This window comes from Lissotriton helveticus, chromosome 1_1 (genome assembly GCF_964261635.1).
Source record: "Lissotriton helveticus chromosome 1_1, aLisHel1.1, whole genome shotgun sequence".
Lineage (NCBI taxonomy): Eukaryota > Metazoa > Chordata > Amphibia > Caudata > Salamandridae > Lissotriton > Lissotriton helveticus.
This window is the reverse complement of record NC_136057.1, coordinates 204885421-204906959: the sequence shown is the minus strand read 5'-3', so window position 1 is coordinate 204906959 and position 21539 is coordinate 204885421. Positions and strand designations below refer to the sequence as shown.

General features: G+C 49.2%; 1 protein-coding gene across 1 annotated transcript in view; it reads right to left on the bottom strand.

Annotated features, from left to right (window-relative positions):
* Positions 1 to 21211, bottom strand: part of LOC144768532 (coiled-coil domain-containing protein 17-like) — a 97809-nt gene extending 76598 nt beyond the window's left edge. The window contains exons 1-2 of the mRNA XM_078652285.1: positions 21096 to 21211; positions 17340 to 17402 (exon numbers count right to left, since the gene is read on the bottom strand). Coding sequence (XP_078508411.1) covers positions 17340 to 17402; positions 21096 to 21188 — 156 coding nt within the window. The 5' untranslated portion in view covers positions 21189 to 21211. The remainder of the gene's footprint in view (positions 1 to 17339; positions 17403 to 21095) is intronic.
* Positions 21212 to 21539: the final 328 nt, after the last annotated feature.

The window sequence follows — 21539 nt, the reverse complement described above, 5'->3', positions numbered from 1 at the left end:
GGAGGGGCTGGCCGGGAGGGCAAGGAAGCAGGAAACAGCAGGAACGGCATAAACCCAGGCGACGGCAACAACAGAAATACAACGAATGATACTCAGGGAAAATAAACCAATCAAATTAAAGTAATAAGCTGGCACACTTTACACAGAAATGGGCAATGAATGTGAAAAAAACTGCAGCACTATTCCACAACAGCTATTGCCCCTAGGATACAATCACTTCTGCACTTTTCCACAGCACCTTTTTGTACCCAAGGATATTATCACTTCTGCACTATACCACAGCACCTTTTCAAACCCAAGAATACAATCACTCCTGCACTATTCCACAGCACCTTCTTGTACCCAAGGATTTGATCACTCTCACAGTATTCCACAGCAACTTCTTATCCCCAAAGTTACAGTCACCCCAGCACTTGTATCCAAGGTTGTAACCACTGCAGCCCTATTCCACAGCAATTTATCATACCCAAATATTCTATTACTCCTAAACTAATTCACAGCAGCTCTTGTACCCAAGGATACCATGCACTCTAGCACAATTTCACAGCACCTTCTTGTACCCATGGATATTATCGTTCTTGCACTAACCCACAGAAGCTTCTTGTTACTAAGGGTACTTACTATTGCTCCTGCACTATTTCACGGCACCTTTGTGTACCCTAGGATATCATTACTTGCCCACTATTCCACAAAAGCTTCTCATTCCCAAGGGTACCATTTTTCCAGCCCTATTCCACAGCATTTCCTGCACCCAAGGATTTTATCGCTCTTGCACTATTCCACAGTAGCTTCTGGTATCCAATGGTACTGTCACTCTTTCACTATTCATTTCAGATCACCTTCTTGTACCCAAGAAAATAATCAGTCGAGCACTATTCCACAGCAGCTTCTTGTACCTAAGGATACAATCACTTCTGCACCATTCCACAGCACCTTTTTGTACCCAAGGATTTTATTGCTCTTGCACTATTTTACAGCAGCTTCTTCGATCTGAGGATATTATCACTCTCACACTATTCCACAGCAGATCCTGTTATCAAGGGTACTATCACTTCTGCGCTTTTCCACAGCACCTTTTTGTACCAAAGGATATTGTCACTTTTGCACTATTCCACAGCACCTGTTTGTACCCAAGGACATTACCAAGGGTATCATCATCGTGCACTATCACCTTGTTGTACCCAAGGATATATCAGGCTTGCACTATTCCACAGCAGCTCCTGTACCCAAGGATGCTCCATGCCTGCACTTTTGCTCAACAGCTTCTTGTATCCAACAATCCTATGACTCCTGCACTATCTCACACCAGTTGTTTGAGCTCAATGATACTATACCTCCTGCACTTTTCCACAACACTCTTGCACCCACGGGTACTATTACTTCTGCATTATTCCACAGCAGCTTCTTGCATCCATTAATATTGTGCATTCCTGCACTATTCCATAGCAGCTTCTCACACCCATCAATACTATGCACACTATCAGTGTTCCATAGAGGTGTCTCATACTCAAAGATACTATCACTTCTGCAATATTCTATAGCAGCTTCTTGTGCCCAAGAATACAATCACGTCTGCACTATTTCACAGCACCATCTCCAACCCATGGATTTTGTCACTCTTGCACTAACTGCATTTTCTTGTGCGCAAGGATATTATTGCTCTCGCACAATTATCATAATTGATACACTCTTTTCCAAGGCTACTATCAGTCCAGCACTATTCAACAGCAGCTCTCGTAACCACAGATTATATCGCTCTTGCACTATTCTACAGCAGCTCTCGTATCCACAGATTGTATCGCTCTTGCACTATTCCATGCAGCTCTCGTATCCACAGATTGTATCACTCTTGCACTATTCCATACAGCTCTCGTATCCACAGATTATACGCTCTTGCACTATTCCACAGCAGCTCTCGTATCCACAGATTGTATCGCTCTTGCACTATTCCACAGCAGCTCTCGTATCCACAAATTGTATCGCTCTTGCACTATTCCACAGCAGCTCTCGTATCCACAGATTGTATCGCTCTTGCACTATTCCACAGCCGCTCTCGTATCCACAGATTGTATCGCTCTTGCACTATTCCACAGCAGCTCTCGTATCCACAGATTTTATCGCTCTTGCACTATTCCACAGCAGCTCTCGTATCCACAGATTGTATCGCTCTTGCACTATTCCACAGCAGCTCTCGTATCCACATATTGTATCGCTCTAGCACTATTCCACAGCAGTTCTCGTATCCACAGATTGTATCGCTCTTGCACTATTCCACACCAGCTTCTTGTTACCAATGGTACCATCTAGCTTGCATATTTCCACAACCTCTTCTTGTACCCCAGGATATTATTGCTCTTGCACTATTCCACAGCAGCTTCTTGTTCCCAAGGGTACTATCACTTCTGCACTATTCCACACAAGCTTCCTGTACCCATCAATGCTATACTCTCCTGCACTATTGAACAGCAGCGTCTTCCACTCATCAATACAATGCTTCCCTGCACTATTCCCCAACAGCTTCTTGTATCCAAGAATACGATCACTTCTGCACTATTCCACAGCATCTTCCTGTAGCGCTATTTGTCGCGAAATCTGACTGTGCTGTAGACACCATCACTCGATTTACAGCTGATTGAGTGTGCCCCATCACACCCAGTGTGAGTCATAAATCAAATGCCAACATTTCAGACCATCTTGAGTATTTGCTAACACCGACATAACAGCTCATTGACCAAATATAAAACCCTAAGAAAAGAAAAAGACAACTAGAGAATAAACACTAACCCTTGACACTAGCAATCTTCTTAGATGTGTAAATCTACAACATGCAATAATCTATTTGATTATGCAATCCTTCTGATATTGGGGGCATGTAACTCTTCGCACGCGACCCACAGATGTGTGTCCATCATCAGTTACAGATGTTGGGTGGACACCTTAGCCTATGTTTCTTCCACCTTACATCTGATAGACTCCCTCTGCTCCACAGCTGGATAAACAAGAGTACCATTCTGTGCACCACATCCACACACCCTGTGCCACGCCTGACACTCGCTCCAGAATGCCCACGCCTGCCCTCATCAGCTATTGTGCCTAGATCATTTCTCTCTATTCCTGGACAGTAATCTCCAAAGGTGCCACCTCTGATACCAAGCACCAGAACCAGGATGGCCACAACTAACCTGGGACTCACTCCTCTTACTTTAGCATTTATCACCCATTCATCTCACAGATTGTCTGAAAACTTTGGTGAGTTGACTCACATATCTGAAAAGAACTTGTTATGAAACCAGGGGGAATATTACCAACAAGTAGCGATATTTATCGCTAAATAGGCTTAGCGACGATTTTTTTATCGCTGAGCATCGCCGGAATTTATCGCTGAGATAACGTGCTATTAGCAACGTTTATCTCCAAAGCGATCAATTTTGCGGCGATAGTCGCGAAATGCGTGAATATCGCTGAGAATACAGCGATATTCACGTATTAGCGACGAAATGCTCTTAGCCATGTTATCCACCTCCCATTGGATAACATGGCTAAGAACTGGTATGGGCAGGTGTTAGTATTTGGAGATATTTGCACTTAGCCCCAATATTTCCATCGATACGCCTGCCTTGCGATAGCGATGTTAGCGACTGTTTTCAGTCGCTAACAGTTTGGGTACGCCCACTTTGCACGTCATTAGCGATAAACATCGCTAACATGCAATGCGGGCCCCAAACCGCTCGCGATCACCTAAAAGCTGTCTCTAACTGCTGTTAGCGACAGCTTGCTAATAGGGCCGAAAATTCCCTATCGCCACCCTTGATAATATGCCCCCAGGTTTGCAGACCTTAACACGACCCCTATCATGAAATCACAGTCCTTTGTGTGATATACACTATTACAACCAGACACTTTTACCCGAATTCTCGTCACCGTGGGGGAGATTTACAAGCCCCTTGCGTCATTCTTGTACCGCTGTTGTGTCACTTTTTGTGACGCAGCAGTACCGTAAAAATACGTCCCATTTACAATGTGATGCTTCTAGAGTGATGGGTCACGTTGTAAAGCCCTGCGTCACATTATACCTGCGTCAGGTATAATGTATGCAGAGTGGGCGTTCCCACGCAAAAAAGCCTCCTAGAAGTGACGCAGTGAAATCAACAAGATTTCACTGCACCACTTCTAGGACACTACTGCGTCAAAACCTTAAGCCCGCTTGGAGCAGGCGTAAGGAGTGACGCAGCACAATGAGGATAGACCTCAACATGCATTGCTGGAGTTGCGTCGTGCTTGCGACAAGCCTCCAGCAATGCGTGTCTTTTGCACCAACAGATGAATCAGTATTTCTGACGTATCTGTCAATATTTGCGCCATGGTGCGCTGTATTGTAAGTATGGCGCATCCATGGTGGCGCAAGGGTTTCTCAGAGTGGCGCAGGGAAAGTGACACATCTCTACAGATGCGTCACACTCTTGTTAATCTGACCCCCTGTTTCTAACTTTCTGCAAAGTAATACAATCTTCTCTGGAGCAAATTTCCTCAATGTAGTTTTGAACTAATCTGTTGATAGGCTATCTCCTTATTACCTCTAAAGAACTCCTCCCCAGGTAATTTAGGTGTGATTATTTAAAAACGTTTCCTTCAGCATTTGCTTAACATCCAGGCCTGAACACATAGCCAAATGCATTGTTTTGTTTTGACTTCTGTTGACTCTCTCAACCGTACCATTGTTTTGTGGACTATACAATGAGTTGATGAGATGGTTAATACTGTAGATAACAGATAATTTCGCATTTCATGTGACACCAATTGGATCCCATTTTCATATACCATTGTCTTAGTGTGATCTTGAATGGGAAAAGCAATGTACACAAAACGTTACAAGTTGTGGTATTTTGCCACATGGGTTAATACAACCTATGTAGAATGAAATTCATCCAATAATAAAATGACTAAAATGTGATCCAGTGCACCTGGCATGGGTCAGATAACATCAATTGCTATTTTCTCCCAACACTTCGGGGGAAATGCCACAAGAATCAAAGGAATGTAAAGCGTGATCAAAAACTTGTTAGAATTTTGTTAAAAACTCAAAGAACTGATAAACCAAGTTGTCAAGCTGTGGTCAATAATAAAAATCTCTTTTAAAGAAACTTTGGGGCAGATTTACTGTGATTTTGTGTTGGGTTTGCATCACTTTTGGGGCGCAGCCTGGAGCGCGCCATCAGCTCCTCGACTGTCCCGGTACTCAATCCGGAGGTGCGGCAAGGAGGTGGCGGCGCCCTGTTGGGCTGGGAGCTGACTAACGGCCAGGAGCCCGGGACCCCACCTACGCGCGGTCGGGGATGCGGCTTGCTGCGACGCGGGTGAAATCCGCTGCCTGAAACTTTTGTACACTCGGCGATCCGGATTGGGTGCCTCGCTGTGCCCGGAGGAGTACCTGTGGACGTCTGGGCCCTGCCGCGTGGGGCTGTGTCCCTGTGTTGCCTCTGGCCCCCGCATGTGGATGGTGGCTCCTGTGGGGTCCCCGGGGGCCAGTGTAGGCGGCCTTCCGTCAGCTGTCTCCACAGGCCAGCTGAGGTGTGGCGAGGTGTGCGTGTGAGCGTCGCCCCGACAACCCGAAATACGGCCAGACACCCGGGGCCGTCACTACGTGGGGCCGGGGAAGCGGCCTACATAACAGGAGGTGAGCCGCGTGGTCTGGGGCACGGTGGCGGCACCTATGGACTTGGTGGGAGCGGAGGTGGTGCCCACTACTGAATCCTCCGTACCCCGAGGCACCGGGGGCTGTGGCATGAGCCCAGGGGGACTGTGGAGGCGCGCCTGAGGACTGGGGTTTGAGATACTGGTCGGGGAGGCGGTGGCCGGCGGAGGCCCTGCAGAGACTGTGTTCTCCCCCATCCTATGCTCATCGTGACGAAGCGAAGTGTGTGTGGGGACCGTGCCCGGGCTCTTCTCCCTGGGGTTCTCCTGCGGTGCCCCCCCTGACTCGCTGGTGGGGCAGGTACTTTGTAAGAAGGGGACCTGAGACGTTGATCCTTGCGGACCCCGGAGTGACCCTCGCAAGCTACCACCATGGGTAAGGACAGGCTGCCCCGTGCCTCTCAACCCAATACCATAACACAATATACCACCCAGCGCCTCCCCTTGCAGCGGATTACGCATCACACGGGACTGGACGGGGCGGGTGATGCGGCCAACGAACTCTCTCGGGCGGAGATCCTGCAGGCGATACAGGGATCCCGCACCGCCCTGGAGAAGCAGATAGAGACAGTCTCCATTGATTTCAACCTGTTGTGGGCGGACCTGAGGAAAGTAGCCGATAAAGCTTCCACTGCGGAGGGGGATATCATCCAGCTGCAGGGAGAGGTCGACTCCCTGAAGAAAACTGTCTCACAGCTCACCTCCGCAATGGGGGAACTGGAGCGCAGAGCAGAGGAGGCGGAGGTGAGAGCACGCCGCAGTAACATTAGGGTCCTGGGTGTTCCAGAACGTTCGGAAAGGGGCAATGCGGAGCGCTTCTTGGAGACTTGGATACGCACGAAACTCTGCCCCATGAGTTTGTCGGAGGTCTTTGGTGTAGATCAAGCCCATAGGGCGCTGGTTCCGCCGCCGCGGCCGGGCGCTCCTCCGAGAGCCCTAATTGCTCAAATCCTGAGCTATCGCGATCGAGTCTGTATCCTGAAAGCGGCCAGAGAAACGGCAAACCTCACCCTTGACAACGCTAGGATCTCTATCTACCCGGACTACACCCGCCAGGTGCAGGAGCAGAGGAAATCCTTCCTTACTGTTAAACAGAAACTCCGGGATCTCCACATGCAGTACTTGTTACTCTACCCTGCCAAGCTCAAGGTCATTTTCCAGAAAAGGGCGCACTTCTTCGATACCCCGGAGGAGGTATGGGAGTGGCTTGAGATCCGGGGAGATGCCCTCCCGCCGGGTGCTCTTGGGGGAGCCCGGAGTGATTGGGGCTCCAGACTGCCGAGAAGGAGAAGCAACAGACGCAGGAACCGTTCGGTGGATCCCACCCAGGGAGAGAGACAGCGGATCATGGTGGGAGACGACGGCGCCTACTGCTTGGAGTCTTCGGAGATGAATAAACCCCCCGTGCTTTCGGTGGCGGCGCCCCAGGACGAGGAATTGGTGCCGGAAACCCTGCAACCGACTACGGACATTGTTCCCGAGACTGTCCGGGGCTCACTTACATCCTCCCCGGTCCTGCATTGAGGATGATATCCTTTCACTGTGTTTCTGATCAACTGTCATGGTGGGATGAGGCCTACCTCTTAAGGGCTGGGGATTGCCTCCTTGGGGGGGTTCTGGCTAGTCGAATCTTCACCCACAGATAGTGGCGGGGGTTAACGGATGGGGTGCTGGGATGTTGGGACCCGAAGTAAGGGTTGGTTGCTCACCAGCGGCGTCACTAGGGTTGGTGTCACCCGGTGCGGTAACTCATGCTGTCACCCCCTCATAACTTACCCTATGGACCTCCTCCGAGTCCCCAGTATCTCGGCATGGTAATACTGCGCATGACGTGGAATTATGCGCCAGGAGGCGGCCAAATTGTGCGGCCGGTTTGAGCAAATTATGTGGTAAAAAGACCAATTATGCGGCATAATGCGGCACATTTTTAAAAATAATCACTTATTTAAGATTTTTTTTAACTTGGTAACACTGGGAATTGGTCGCACCTCAGTACCAGTTTAACACCCAGATATGGCAATAAGCAACTGAAAGGTGACCAGTCCCGTTTAGTAAAGTGTCTTTCAGCGCGCCGCAACACTTGTCGTTGCATTTTTAATATCTTTTGAACCGTTTGAGCTAGAAATGTAAAAATTGGGGGGTAAAATCTTCAGATTATAGATTATGCAACAAACTAATTATGCATAAATCGCTGCAGCCACACAATCCCACAATTCCAGTGGCCGTGCATAGATGATTACATGTCCTGTTCGAGTATGGTGCATGTACCTGCCCTAATATGTCATGATGTGAATTCATCAGGGTGAACAGGTACAGTTTGCAATCTGATCTGATAACATTTTAAAGGTCTCTGATCTCTGACCCCAGGAAGGGAGGGGTCTTGCGCATATTCTGCAATAACTGGCAAGAGACCGGTGTTGTGTTGTAAACAACTTTGCAATATTTTATAAGGCAATCCTGTCCAGTTCCACAGCTCTACGTCGACAGTTACGTAAACGTGGAGAGTGTATATATATATATGTGCATGAAGCATCTTTTATCCAGGGTGCACGCGCAGTTACCAGGGACGCCATCTTGTGCACAGCTAGCCATGCTCACCGCCGGTGCCACACCTCGCCAGCGGGCCCTTCTGCTCGCCATCTGCGCCTTTGCCGTCCAAGGTAAGAGGTTTACTTCTTTCAGTGAAATAGGGGCGTTGGCCAGTGCCCAGGGATTCGGAAGCAGCTATTCCCTCCAGTGGCTACGTTCAGATCTAGCTAAAGGGACACTTGGCTAGGCTGGGCGCTCAGTGGACCTGGGCATCTATTTTTGACATTATTTTTACAGTTTAGTTGCCGTTTCGGACCGCTCAGCCTTTCATCCTTCTGAGGATGCTAAAATTAGTAGTGCATTGCATGTGTGCATATTAGGTTGAAATGTGCTCCAGTAGTTAATTTTAGAGGCGGTGCGTTGCAGGGATGGTGCCCAATCACACCTGATGTAATGCGTGATATTTGGCAGGCCTGTCACTGTGTCACCCCATGTGATGGTGTCACCCGGTGCGGTCCGCACCTCCCGCTCCTCCTAGTGACGCCACTGTTGCTCACTACTGTATTTCTCTAGAGGATTGGGACGCATACCCCTGGGCTGTTCAGGACAGCAAGATACGCACTGAGGAGACCGCATTGAGTTGAGCACTAGGCCTGGAGGGGTGGAGTTAGTGCACCCCCGGACGCTTCTTTGTTGGCCCGAGACTCTGCATAATGACTTGGGGTGGCTGGCATATGTCAGGCGCTGGATTTGGGGAAGAGCGGTTCTCTTCTCCACTTGTTGGGAAGTTTGGCTCGGTTGGGCCTATGGGTTGGCTGTGCACGTCCTGGCACCAGCATGGGAAGGGCATTTCTGCATGTTTTGTTGTTGTCAGTATATTGCTCGTGGGAGGATGTTTGTGGGGGGGAATGTTTGTTTCGGTCAGGCATCGTGTGTACTGCATTTCGGGCAAGGGACTGGGGTGGCCACATGGGAAGTGGGCTACAGTATGATTGGTTACTTCACCTTACATGGGGCATATATTCCTGAGTTGGAATGTGAGAGGCCTGGGTAAGTGCACCAAGAGATATAGGATCCTGTCCTCCCTTCGCAGGCACAAGGTATCGATAGCTTGCCTCCAGGAAACTCACCTCACGGATGACGGGGCTCAGAAATTGGGGAAAAGGTGGCGGGGTCAGGTTTTCCACTCCTCATTTTCCACATATGCATGGGGGGTCTTGGTCTGGGTGGCCCCCGGAGTCCCGTTTGCTGTCCAGTATGTGGAGGCTGACATCCATGGGAGGTTCCTGCTCCTTAGAGCTAAACTAGATGGCAGGGATATCGTCATACTGAACACCTATGCCCCGAATACTGATGACCTAGACGTTTTTCAGACCATACAGGAGGTGCTGGTCCCGGAACTGGAGGTTCCGCTGCTCTGGTTTGGGGACTTTAACTGCTTCCTAGACCCAAGCCTTGACAGATTTCCTCCCCGCGTGGGCACGAAGCCGCGTATGACAGCAAAACTCCGGGAGGTCATGGGCAATGTAGGAGCCCAGGATATCTGGCGCCAGAGACACCCGACCCAGAAGGTATATACCTGTTTTTCCTCCACTCACAATGCATATAGCCGTCTGGACAGGGTATTAGTTGCAAACCCCGCAGCCACTATGTCCCTTGAGGTTACTCATCAGGTGCAAATCCTTTCTGATCACTCCCCTGTGGCGTGTGTGGTGCGGTGTGTCGCCCCCGGACCTGGAGGTTACCAGTGGAGATCCTTCAGGACAAGTGGGGAGGCACCACATAGAAACTGCCATTTCTGACTACGTAGACCTTAACTGGGGGGAGGGAGCTATCTCTCTGGCCACTAAATGGGACGCCCTACAGGCGGTGGTAAGGGGGGCGTGTATGAGCCTATCATATGGGGTGCAGAAACAGCTCCATCGAGAGCTGCAGGAGGCGGAAAGCCGCCTCGTGGAATTACAGACCTCTGAGGCACACAACACGGTCACGGGAGAGAGGGAGTATGACACTCAGACTTGCATCCACGACATTCTAGGTCGGCTTGATAAATACACTCTCACACAATATCGGCAGCGTCTTCATAGGAAGGGCGACAAATCGGGCCGACTGTTAGCTTGGATTCTTTGGCGGGAGAGGGCCCCAGAGAGGATTGTAGCCCTGCGGGGGCCCACGGGGATCTTGGTACACTCTGAAATAGGTTTGCTGCGGGTCCTTCGGTCACATCTTCAGCAGGTGTACGTTGCGGACCCCACTGTTGCTGAGTCGGTTTATCTCCCTTACCTTCGGGAATTGTCCCTGCAGGCTCTCCCTAAATCGGCGCAGGATGACCTGGATGTGGTTCTGTCTCTGGGTGAGGTACGCACCCCCCTGCAGCGACTGCCGAGGGCCAAGGCACCGGGGAGTGACGGATTCCCTCCTGAGTTTTATCAGGCCTTTGGGGATATGCTCCGCCAAATCCTACTGCAGGTTTATCTTGAGGCGTTTGAGTGCGGGAGTCTCCCGCCGAGCATGACGCTGGGGGAAATGTGCATGATCCTGAAACCGGGGGGGACGCCCTAGAGCCTTCCTCGTATCGTCCGATCACGATGATCAATACGGATGTTAAGATCTTGTGCAAGCTCCTGGCCATGCGCTTAGTGCCGTACATGACTCACTTGGTCCACGAGGATCAGTACGGCTTCATACGGGGACGTAATACGGTTGAACCACATTTTACACGAGGTACGTGGGCAGGATGAGCAGATGGTGTTGGTATCTATTGACCTCGCCAAGGCGTTCAATACAGTTGACTGGGGTTATCTTCTCGAGGTCCTCCGTGTAATGGGGCTAGGCCCCAATTTTTGTCACTGGATTTGCATCTTGTATACGGCCCACGGGCCAGGGTGAAGCTTGGGGGCGCAAGGTCCGAGGAGTGGCGGTTGAGATGGGGCACGCGCTAGGGGTGCCCCCTATTACCGCTTCTGTTTGCCCTGGCCATAGAGCCCCTAGCTGTTCAGGTCCGCACTGACATGGAGTGGTGGGGTGTCAGAGAGGGGGACACGTGCAATGTCATCTCCCTATAAGTGGATGACGCTTTGTTCTATTTGACCGCCCCCCAGGATGCAGTGCCGTTGCTGCTGCATCATTTAGTCTGGTTTGGGGAGGTATCGGGGTTACGACTCAACCGCCATAAGTCCCTGCTCTTCCCACTGGCGGGGTTCGATTTGGTGCCTTTGGGAGAGCTGCCTAACCCCGGGCTGCGCTGGGGACAGGAGGGGTTCTGGTATCTCCGCATACGGGTGGCTCCGACAGACGCACAGGCATTAGCCCAGAATGTAGATCATATACTCGCGTCCCTACAACAGTCAGTATCTTTCTGGAGCTCGCTACCTCTCTCGTTGATGGGACGACTGGCCGTCGCTAAGATGGTGATGCTGCCTAGGACATTATATGTCCTCCAAAACTCGCTGTGTCCGCTCCCAACACGAGTCTTCTACAATCTTAATACGCTTCTCAAGTCCCTGCTCTGGGCGGGTCGGCGCAGTAGGGTGGCTCTACACACCATTGTCCATAGCTACGAGGAAGGGGGCCTTGAAGCCCCGCGCTTTGACCCATACTATTACGCGGCCCAGCTGCAACATGAGGCCCGCTGGTTGACAAACACTGACAATTGGGAGACTCTTCTCTGGTATGGCAGATACCCAAGCGCTACAGGTTGCCCTGATGCGAGGCAAGGGGGCGGACACGTCCCTTCCATATGTGGTGCGACACACAGCTAGTGTGTGGCAGCGGTTTGTGGAGAGGCTCCTGCGGAGGGCACCCTTTCACAGGGAGCTCCCGATCTGGATACTGGCCCCCTTCATTGATATGGGGCAATATATGCCCTTTCGTTCCTGGAGGGATGGAGGGAGGCTGCAAAGTATTGGCTGACCTTTACCCTAATGAGTCTTTTCTTACTTATGAGCAGGCGGAAGAGACCTTTGGTCTTGGACGGGGACAATACCTACATTTCGGGGGCCTTCAGGAGGTGGCGAAGGTCACCTGGCCCCAGTACCCAGACGCACCACCACTCACCCACACCCTAGACATCCCTTTCCTGTGGCAAGGGGCGTAGGCTGATTTCACTCCTGTATAAGGCCATGAAAGGGGACTCAGTCCCCCCGGAGCCGACCTGCAGGATACAGAGGGGAAGAGAGCTCATAATACAGCACTGGTGTCACCCAGCAGGATATAGAGAGGCAGAGAGCTCACAGTATAGCACCGGTGTCACCCAGCAGGATACAGAGGGGCAGAGAACTCACAGTATAGAGCTGGTGTCCCCCAGCTGGATACAAAGGGGTAGAGAGCTCAAGGTATAGAGCCGGTGTCACCCAGAGGGATACGGAGGGGCAGAGAGCTCACAGTATAGCACCGGTGTCACCCAGCAGGATACAGAGGGGAAGAGAGCTCACAATGCAGCACCGGTGTCACCCAGAGGGATACAGAGGGGCAGAGAGCTCACAGTATAGCACCGATGTCACCCAGCAGGATACAGAGGGGCAGAGAGCTCACAGTATAGCACCGGTGTCACCCAGCAGGATACAGAGGGGAAGAGAGCTCACAATACAGCACCGGTGTCACCCAGAGGGATACAGAGGGGCAGAGAGCTCACAGTATAGCACCGATGTCACCCAGCAGGATACAGAGGGGCAGAGAGCTCACAGTATAGAGCTGGTGTCACCCAGCTGGATACAAAGGGGTAGAGAGCTCACAGTATAGAGCCGGTGTCACCCAGAGGGATACAGAGGGGCAGAGAGCTCACAGTATAGCACCGGTGTCACCCAGCAGGATACAGAGTGGCAGAGAGCTCACAGTATAGAGCCGGTGTCACCCAGTGGGATACAGAGGGGCAGAGAGCTCACAGTATAGCACTGGTGTCACCCCGCGGGATACAGAGGGGCAGAGAGTTCACAATACAGCACCGTTGTCACCCAGAGGGATACAGAGGGGCAGAGAGCTCACAGTACAGAGCCGGTGTCACCCAGTGGGATACGGAGAGGGAGAGAGCTCACAGTATAGAGCCGGTGTCACCCAGCGGGATACAGAGGGCAGAGAGCTCACAGTATGGAGCCGGTGTCACACAGAGGGGCAGAGAGGTCACTGTATAGGAGCGGTGTCACCCAGCGGGATACAGAGGGGCAGAGAGCGCACAGTGGAGCAGTGGAGTCACCCAGCGGAAAACAGAGGGGCAGAGAGCTCACAGTATAGCACCGGTGTCACCCAGCAGGATACAGAGAGCTCACAATATAGAGCCGGTGTCACCCAGTGGGATACAGAGGGGTAGAGAGCTCACAGTATAGCACCGGTGTCACCCAGAGGGATACAGAGGGGCAGAGAGCTCACAGTACAGAGCCGGTGTCACCCAGTGGGATACAGAGAGGGAGAGAGCTCACAGTATAGAGCCGGTATCACCCAGCGGGATACAGAGGGCAGAGAGCTCACAGTATGGAGCCGGTGTCACCCAGTGGGATACAGAGGGGCAGAGAGCTCACAGTATAGCACCGGTGTCACCCAGAGGGATACAGAGGGGCAGAGAGTTCACAGTACAGAGCCGGTGTCACCCAGTGGGATACAGAGAGGGAGAGAGCTCACAGTATAGAGCCGGTATCACCCAGCGGGATACAGAGGGGCAGAGAGCTCACAATATAGCACCGGTGTCACCCAGAGGGATACAGAGGGGCAGAGAGCTCACAGTACAGAGCCGGTGTCACCCAGCAGGATACAGAGGGGCAGAGAGCTCACAGTATGGAGCCGGTGTTACACAGAGGGGCAGAGGGGCAGAGAGCTCACAGTATAGCACCGGTGTCACCCAGCAGGATACAGAGTGGCAGAGAGCTCACAGTATAGAGCCGGTGTCACCCAGTGGGATACAGAGGGGCAGAGAGCTCACAGTATAGCACCGGTGTCACCCCGCGGGATACAGAGGGGCAGAGAGTTCACAATACAGCACCGTTGTCACCCAGAGGGATACAGAGGGGCAGAGAGCTCACAGTACAGAGCCGGTGTCACCCAGTGGGATACGGAGAGGGAGAGAGCTCACAGTATAGAGCCGGTGTCACCCAGCGGGATACAGAGGGGCAGAGAGCTCACAGTATGGAGCCGGTGTCACCCAGTGGGATACAGAGGGGCAGAGAGCTCACAGTATAGCACCGGTGTCACCCAGAGGGATACAGAGGGGCAGAGAGCTCACAGTACAGAGCCGGTGTCACCCAGTGGGATACAGAGAGGGAGAGAGCTCACAGTATAGAGCCGGTATCACCCAGCGGGATACAGAGGGGCAGAGAGCTCACAGTATGGAGCCGGTGTTACACAGAGGGGCAGAGGGGTCACTGTATAGGAGCGTTGTCACCCAGCGGGATACAGAGGGGCAGAGAGCGCACAGTGGAGCAGTGGAGTCACCCAGCGGAAAACAGAGGGGCAGAGAGCTCACAGTATAGCACCGGTGTCACCCCGCGGGATACAGAGGGGCAGAGAGCTCACAGTATAGCACCGGTGTCACCCAGAGGGATACAGAGGGGCAGAGATCTCACAGTACAGAGCCGGTGTCACCCAGTGGGATACAGAGAGGGAGAGAGCTCACAGTATGGAGCCGGTGTCACACAGAGGGGCAGAGAGCTCACAGTATATCGCTGGAGTTACCCAGAGAGAAAAAATTACTTTTTAGAAGATTTAAGTGGCTTGATTATAAGTCAGTTCTTTTTTAATGGACGACTTGATGCTGTTTGAGTTCAAATTATTGTTGTGTATGGTATTTGAAATGTTCTGGATTCCATAGTAAATGTATCGTCTGGTAATAATAAATGTTTTTACTTATTTTTCTTTTTTTAGTGAATTAGTTCATTCATATTTAATTCATCCTATTTATCCCTTTGTTTTTTTCTACTCTCTTAGGTCTAGCCTTAAGACAGCTCTAACTGTTTTACCTCATGTTTTCTACCAAAATCATACAAAAATACATACATATAGCAGGCTTCTAACCGACACTCTTTTGCCAATCGTCTGTTCACAGCAGTAAAAGGTGTAGATCAAGAGACCAGCCAATAAATGTTTTTACTTTGAATAACTACATATTGCCCTTGCATATGTAAAATATATGAAAAGGGATGGATGGAATGATTCAATTAATCTCAGCCACTTGCAATAACTTGAGGCAGCATCCTGTGTCTCAGGAACCAAGCTATACCCGGCTGATGAGCCCATAACAAGGCTAAATTGTCCAGGGCTGCTTGTGTTCTGGTTCAGGGAGGACATGGCTTGGCAGTTCAGGCTGGACTGTTACCACTGGAGTAGGGTCAAGACTGATTTGTGTATAGCTGGGTCCAAACTGAGTCGGCATGGTGTACAAAATGATGCTGGACTGGGATGCGGCCAGTAATTCCCAGTGGCTGAAATGTATTATTGCACATGTACACACAACTACAAATAGTTTCCGGAAAGTCGAACATGTTAAACACTTGCATTTCACAATGACTGACATCCCTATGCAGGATAGGGTTTGATCAAAACTTTCCATAACGCTCAAGGCACTTATTGCAAATTACAATGTTGATTTCACACTATAAACTAGCTTTGGTATATTTTTTGATCCTTCAGAAAATTAGCAAAAGCCATTAGAATAGCTATAGTATATATGCAGGTTTGTAGGTAGAGGCCACAGTCCCTCAGCTTGGTGCAGGTATTTTGAAGAAGTTGAATCTGACTTGAGAGACATCTTTATTAACAAACAATGGAGCTGTGGCTTCATGTAAGAATGTTTTTGCTTTTGCATTTGACTTGAGAGGGACACCTTGTAACATCTAGTGGAACTGCAGCTTCATGAAAAAAATGTCAGTGCTTTTGCATCTGAGTAAAGAGTAAGGTCTAGTAATGCCTTGAGGAGCTGTAGGTCTAGGAAAGAATTTTGAAGATTTAGCATCTAACTCGAGTGGGAGCTTTAGTACTAATTACCAGACTATACATAGTCGGAGTGGCACCTTCTCTGTGCATTGTGTTTACCCTTTTTTATAATATCAGTTATATCATCTAAAATAATAATATTTACAATAATAGTTATAACATCACAAAAATATATTTTGTGAGAACACAGTGCATGGTAGAGTGAAGAGTTATAGTTAATGTAGTGTGGCTACCAAGTTGAATACACTGTGTATAAAGGTGCGTGAGTTATATTAATTTGAAGGTGTTGCATAAATTATTAATTCAAGGTGTAAGTATGAGTTTAAAAATTACAATTTTTGTGTGCTTTAACTTTTGTTTGACGCTAAAGAATAAATAAAGTTATATACATTTTAAGGTGGTCTGTAAATTATAAATTTAAGATCGAACTTGAACTGAAGAATGTCTAATGCTTGTGTATTTTAAGTTAAGTTTGAACAGAAAGAATAAAGTTTTCTAATTAGAACAAAGTTTTACCTTTTTTTCAAGACTCGCACTCCGCAGTATGTAATTTCCAATAAGTTTTAAAACTTTTTAAAAACTAAAATGGAAATATATCAATGGGTCCTGCAACTTTGCACCCGCTTTGGTGGACATGACCGGGCTGTGTGTAGGATCTCCACCTTTCTGTGTGTGTGTATAAACACACACAGAAAAGTGGTGATCCTACACACATCACGGTTAGATTTTGCCTTCACAGTGATTTTACCATACTCTATTTTCATCTAGGAGGTTTGCGCTTTTTTTAGAATGCTAAAAAGCTTTGAAAGCCTTGACATGGGAATCCTCCTTTACCCCGCAGTCTCAACAACGACCAGCCTTTACAGTGCAGTCACTACCCTGACTGCGACGTTTCTATGTGTTACTTTAACCCAAAAGTGTTTACAGCGACTTGCTGTAGGGGACGTGTTGTTGGACTGGAATTGGATTTTTAAGTCTAACGCCTTCTCTACTGTTGCGTAGACTGGAGTAAACTGGAGTTGGTTATTCCAAACTCCAGTGCCCCCTAATGCAAGTCATTCTAACGACTCGCCTGCTAAAGTAACGCGTGATAACATCGCAGTCGCGGTAGGCATGTGGGGTTAATGCATGCGGGGTCCTGTCATACAACCCCTCAACATGGCTGCTTAGTGGACGTTGCGGTAGGTCTTGGACTCTGTTACCTGAGCTTGGGATGTTCTCAGGGTTGGCACACTCTCCTCGATCGACATCCGCAACTTGTGGAACTGGAAAAGACAAAAGGAAGTTTACACACAACAGCTTTTTCAAGATGCACAAAAATTAAAGTCTTCTATTTTTCTGAATGATTACGGGCAGTGTTGTAAGGAGGCAGATGCCGCTGGAAGACGAAGAATTCCTAAATACACATTTCCTCCTGCTCTTTTTAAAGATTCACCAGCAAGCAACATGCCTCAGAATCTACCATGTAGACCAGGATCCACTACTTTTTGAACTGTCATCCTTCATCTATAGCCAGAGTACTGGCTCTAGAAAGCCAAGCACGACTCCCAAGGCTGGCACTACATGAAGGTGAGAGTAGGCACAACCCTACAGACACCACCAGAAGGAAGTCCCAGACTGCAACAAAATATCTCAGACATGGTCCTGTCTCTATAGGAGCAAGTGCACCTACATGGAAAAATGTTGTTTTGCCTGGGGCTGTAAAATTCTTAAACCAGAGCTGATCATTGTTTATTAGATCTACAAACCAAGGCCATCATAGTCTCCACCATGTACATTCCAGGAGTAATATCACTTGCTCTTGTAGGCCGTGGCCAGAAATAGCTTCAACAACAAGTCAGGGTTATCAATGCCACCAACAACTACAAGTCAAAATCATTTACTTTATTCAGCAACTACATTCTATGGCAATCCCTGCTTCCACAACTACAAACCAAGGACAATCAAGTCCTAAAACAATTACACCCCAAGCACTCATTACCTTCTATTGTTAAAGGTCATTCCCATTACTTCCACCCAAACCAAACACCATGACAATCATTATCCCACCAACTAAAACCCATGAACTATCGCCCCTCCAACTCCAGGCAATGATTATATCTGCCAATGACAACTACAAGACTCTACCCTCACCGCTTCTAGCTAAAAGCTATGGACATCCAGTATCACAACAGCAAACTCCAGCTATAAGCGAGGGCCAACACTGCCTCCGGGAGGAACAATTGACAAATTCTGCAGGCCTTGCTCATCAATGCCTCCACAACTTCCAGCCAGTGACCATCACTGTGTCTAAGTGATGATAACCTCTGCCCCAAAAACTACAAGCCATATGCCCGCACTGCCTCCTACGACACACCATGCTGATCTCTGCTAGCAACAATTGCAAGTGCTGACGATCACTGTTACCCATACAAGCAGCAACCATCACTGCACCTAGAAACCACAAGCCATTGCTGCCTCCAACAACTACAAATGATGATAATGACTGCCTCCACCATCACTAGCATTTATCATCACTGACTCCACATCTAGAAATCACTGCCATCACTACCTTCAGAAGTTCAATCCTAACCAGTAGTGTCCGAACTACAAGCGCATGACCACCACTGTCTCCAATTACAAACCATGCTCATCTTCGCCACCAAGAACTGCAAGCCATGGCCAGTACCATCTCCAGTAACAAACCATGCTCATCTCTGCCACCAACCACAAGCCATGCCCAGCACTGTCTCCAGTTAGAAACAATGCTCATCCCTCACACCACACTACAACCATGGCCATGACTGTCTCCAGTTACAAACCATGCTCATCTTCGCCGCCAAGAACTGCAAGCCATGGCCAGTACCATCTCCAGTAACAAACCATGCTCATCTCTGCCACCAACCACAAGCCATGCCCAGCACTGTCTCCAGTTAGAAACCATGCTCATCCCTCACACCACACTACAACCATGGCCATGACTGTCTCCAGTTACAAACCATGCTCATCTTCGCCACCAAGAACTGCAAGCCATGGCCAGTACCATCTCCAGTAAAAAAACAGACTCATCTCTGACACCAACCACAAGCCATGCCCAGCACTGTCTCCAGTTAGAAACCATGCTCATCCCTCACACCACACTACAACCATGGCCATGACTGACTCCAGTTACAAACCATGATCATCTTTTCCACTGACAACTACAAATCATGGCAAACACAAGAAGATGATGGATGGATGATGGACGGAGTGCCGAAACTTTTCAGACACTCACCTCCAGTTACAGGTCTGGGTTTAACCCTCAGTGACAGATCTGGGTTTAATCCATCATCGTTCTTTAGCTCACTTCGCCACCTGAGTTCACACCCAGCCATATGCAAATCAGTCTTGACCTTGTACCTCATGGGAACTGACCAATCAGAACTACCAAGCCAGGTCTTCCCTGGACCCGGAAACAAGCATCCTGGTACCGGTTTCAGGGTAACACCCCTCATCAGCCAGGCTAGCTTGAATCCATTGGCAAAGTGAGCAAGGGACCCACGTCTGGGCATACCCTGCAGACTTAGGGCGAACAAAGCAAAAAAAGATGATGGATGGAGCACGGAAACTTTTCAGCTACTCATCCCCAGTCACAGATGTGGGTAAATCCATCATCGCTCTTTAGCCCACGTCGCCACCCCAATTCAGACCCAGCCATATGGAAATCAGTCTTGACCCTGTTCCTCATGGTAACAGTCCAGCCTGAACTGCCAAGCCAGCTCTTTCCTGTACTGGAAATAAGCATTCTAGGACCGGTTTCAGTTTTTCACTCCTCATCAACCAGACTAGCTTGAATCCAGTGGCAAAGTGAGCAAGGGACCCACGTCTGGGCATACCCTGCCAACTTAGCCACTGGATTCCATTGAGCTAAAGTACAATGATAGATTCAACACAGATCTGTGACAGGGGATGAGTGTCTGTAAAGTTTCAGCGCTCCATCCATCATCTTCTTGTGTTTTCTTTGTTTGCTGTAAGTTGGCTGGGGATGTTGTGCGAACAGTCCAGCCAGGACGGCCAAGCCAGGTCCTACCTGACCAAAAATAAGCAGTTTCGGTGTTTGACCCCTCATCAGCCAGGCTAGCTTGACTCCAGTGGCATGGAGCATATGTGCATATTATGCTGCATGGAGAATACCATAGTCAAAAATATGGTGATAATAACCATACTCAGCAGAAAAAGTAAGGACAGATTCTACAATACATGGATGAGTTTATCTGTGTCATAATGAATGGTGTAGTCTAGCATACAATGGTGACCATATTCTGTGGCACGAAGAAGGCCACAAAGTGACATACACTGAAGAGACGACTAGTGCACATTAATGAATCTCGGCTGTGTTAGGTCCCAGGTACGTCACTGGCTAGAAGGGGTATGTAGGTGCTCAATGCTTATGCGAGAATATTTCTTATGCACCGCTCAACACAGTGAAGATTGTTGCACACCACAACATGGAAAGATTTTAGGAATATATGAACTGGTGTTTTAATATTCTCAAAATATGGCTGATACATTCGACCCGAGAGTCCCAAACATAGTGAAATGTGTCAGTGATGTTGTAAACATCTGAGAGGAGGCTTTTATTTCTGTGCCAGAGACACAATTGTTATGGACAGAGCTGACATAGTTCCTAACTCTTCACACAACAACAGAACACTTGTCTAAACTCAATCCCAAACACATGGTGAGACCTACGTTATCTGGTGGCGCTCATCGTACTGTATGTCAATACTGTGATTACAAAAAAAGCAGAGTTCTGTGCCGCCAGATTTTATATAAACAGTGAAAAGTGCATTTTGGGTTGGAATGTGTTAACACTCATAATTATAGCATTTCACAACTTGGGAAAACACTGAAAAAACACCACCACAATTTACAAAATATAAGCACCGAAAACAGGCAGCTCCAATCCTACCATAGCGTATGTTGAAAAGGCACTGTACCTCGTCTGTAAGCCTCTTCAGCGCCAGGCTGTCCGAGACGCTCTCGTTGGCTTGGGGTCCCACCATGAGGGTCCTGCGTCGCTCATGCAGCATTTCTTCACGCGCTTTCAGACTGGAGAAGCTCTCCTGTGGGTCTCGCCACTGCAGAAGATCCACCATCACCGAGCGGTCACACCACACAAATATTAAAAGAAGAAGCAGCAGGTCAGTGCATGAAGAGCAGCAGCCAGAGGCAAAGAGATGCACAGGAATCCACCACAAACGGACAGTCCTGAGAGGCATGGTGGAGAACGCTGGCAGGGTCTGGGACTAGGCCACTATGAACTCTACATTGACTGCAAGAGCAGCAAATGAGAGCACTGGCTGCGTGGATTCTAAGCAACCACGAATTACGCACCAAGGGCCTCATTTATGAGGCTGTGCGTTACTTTTGCGCCGCCGGTG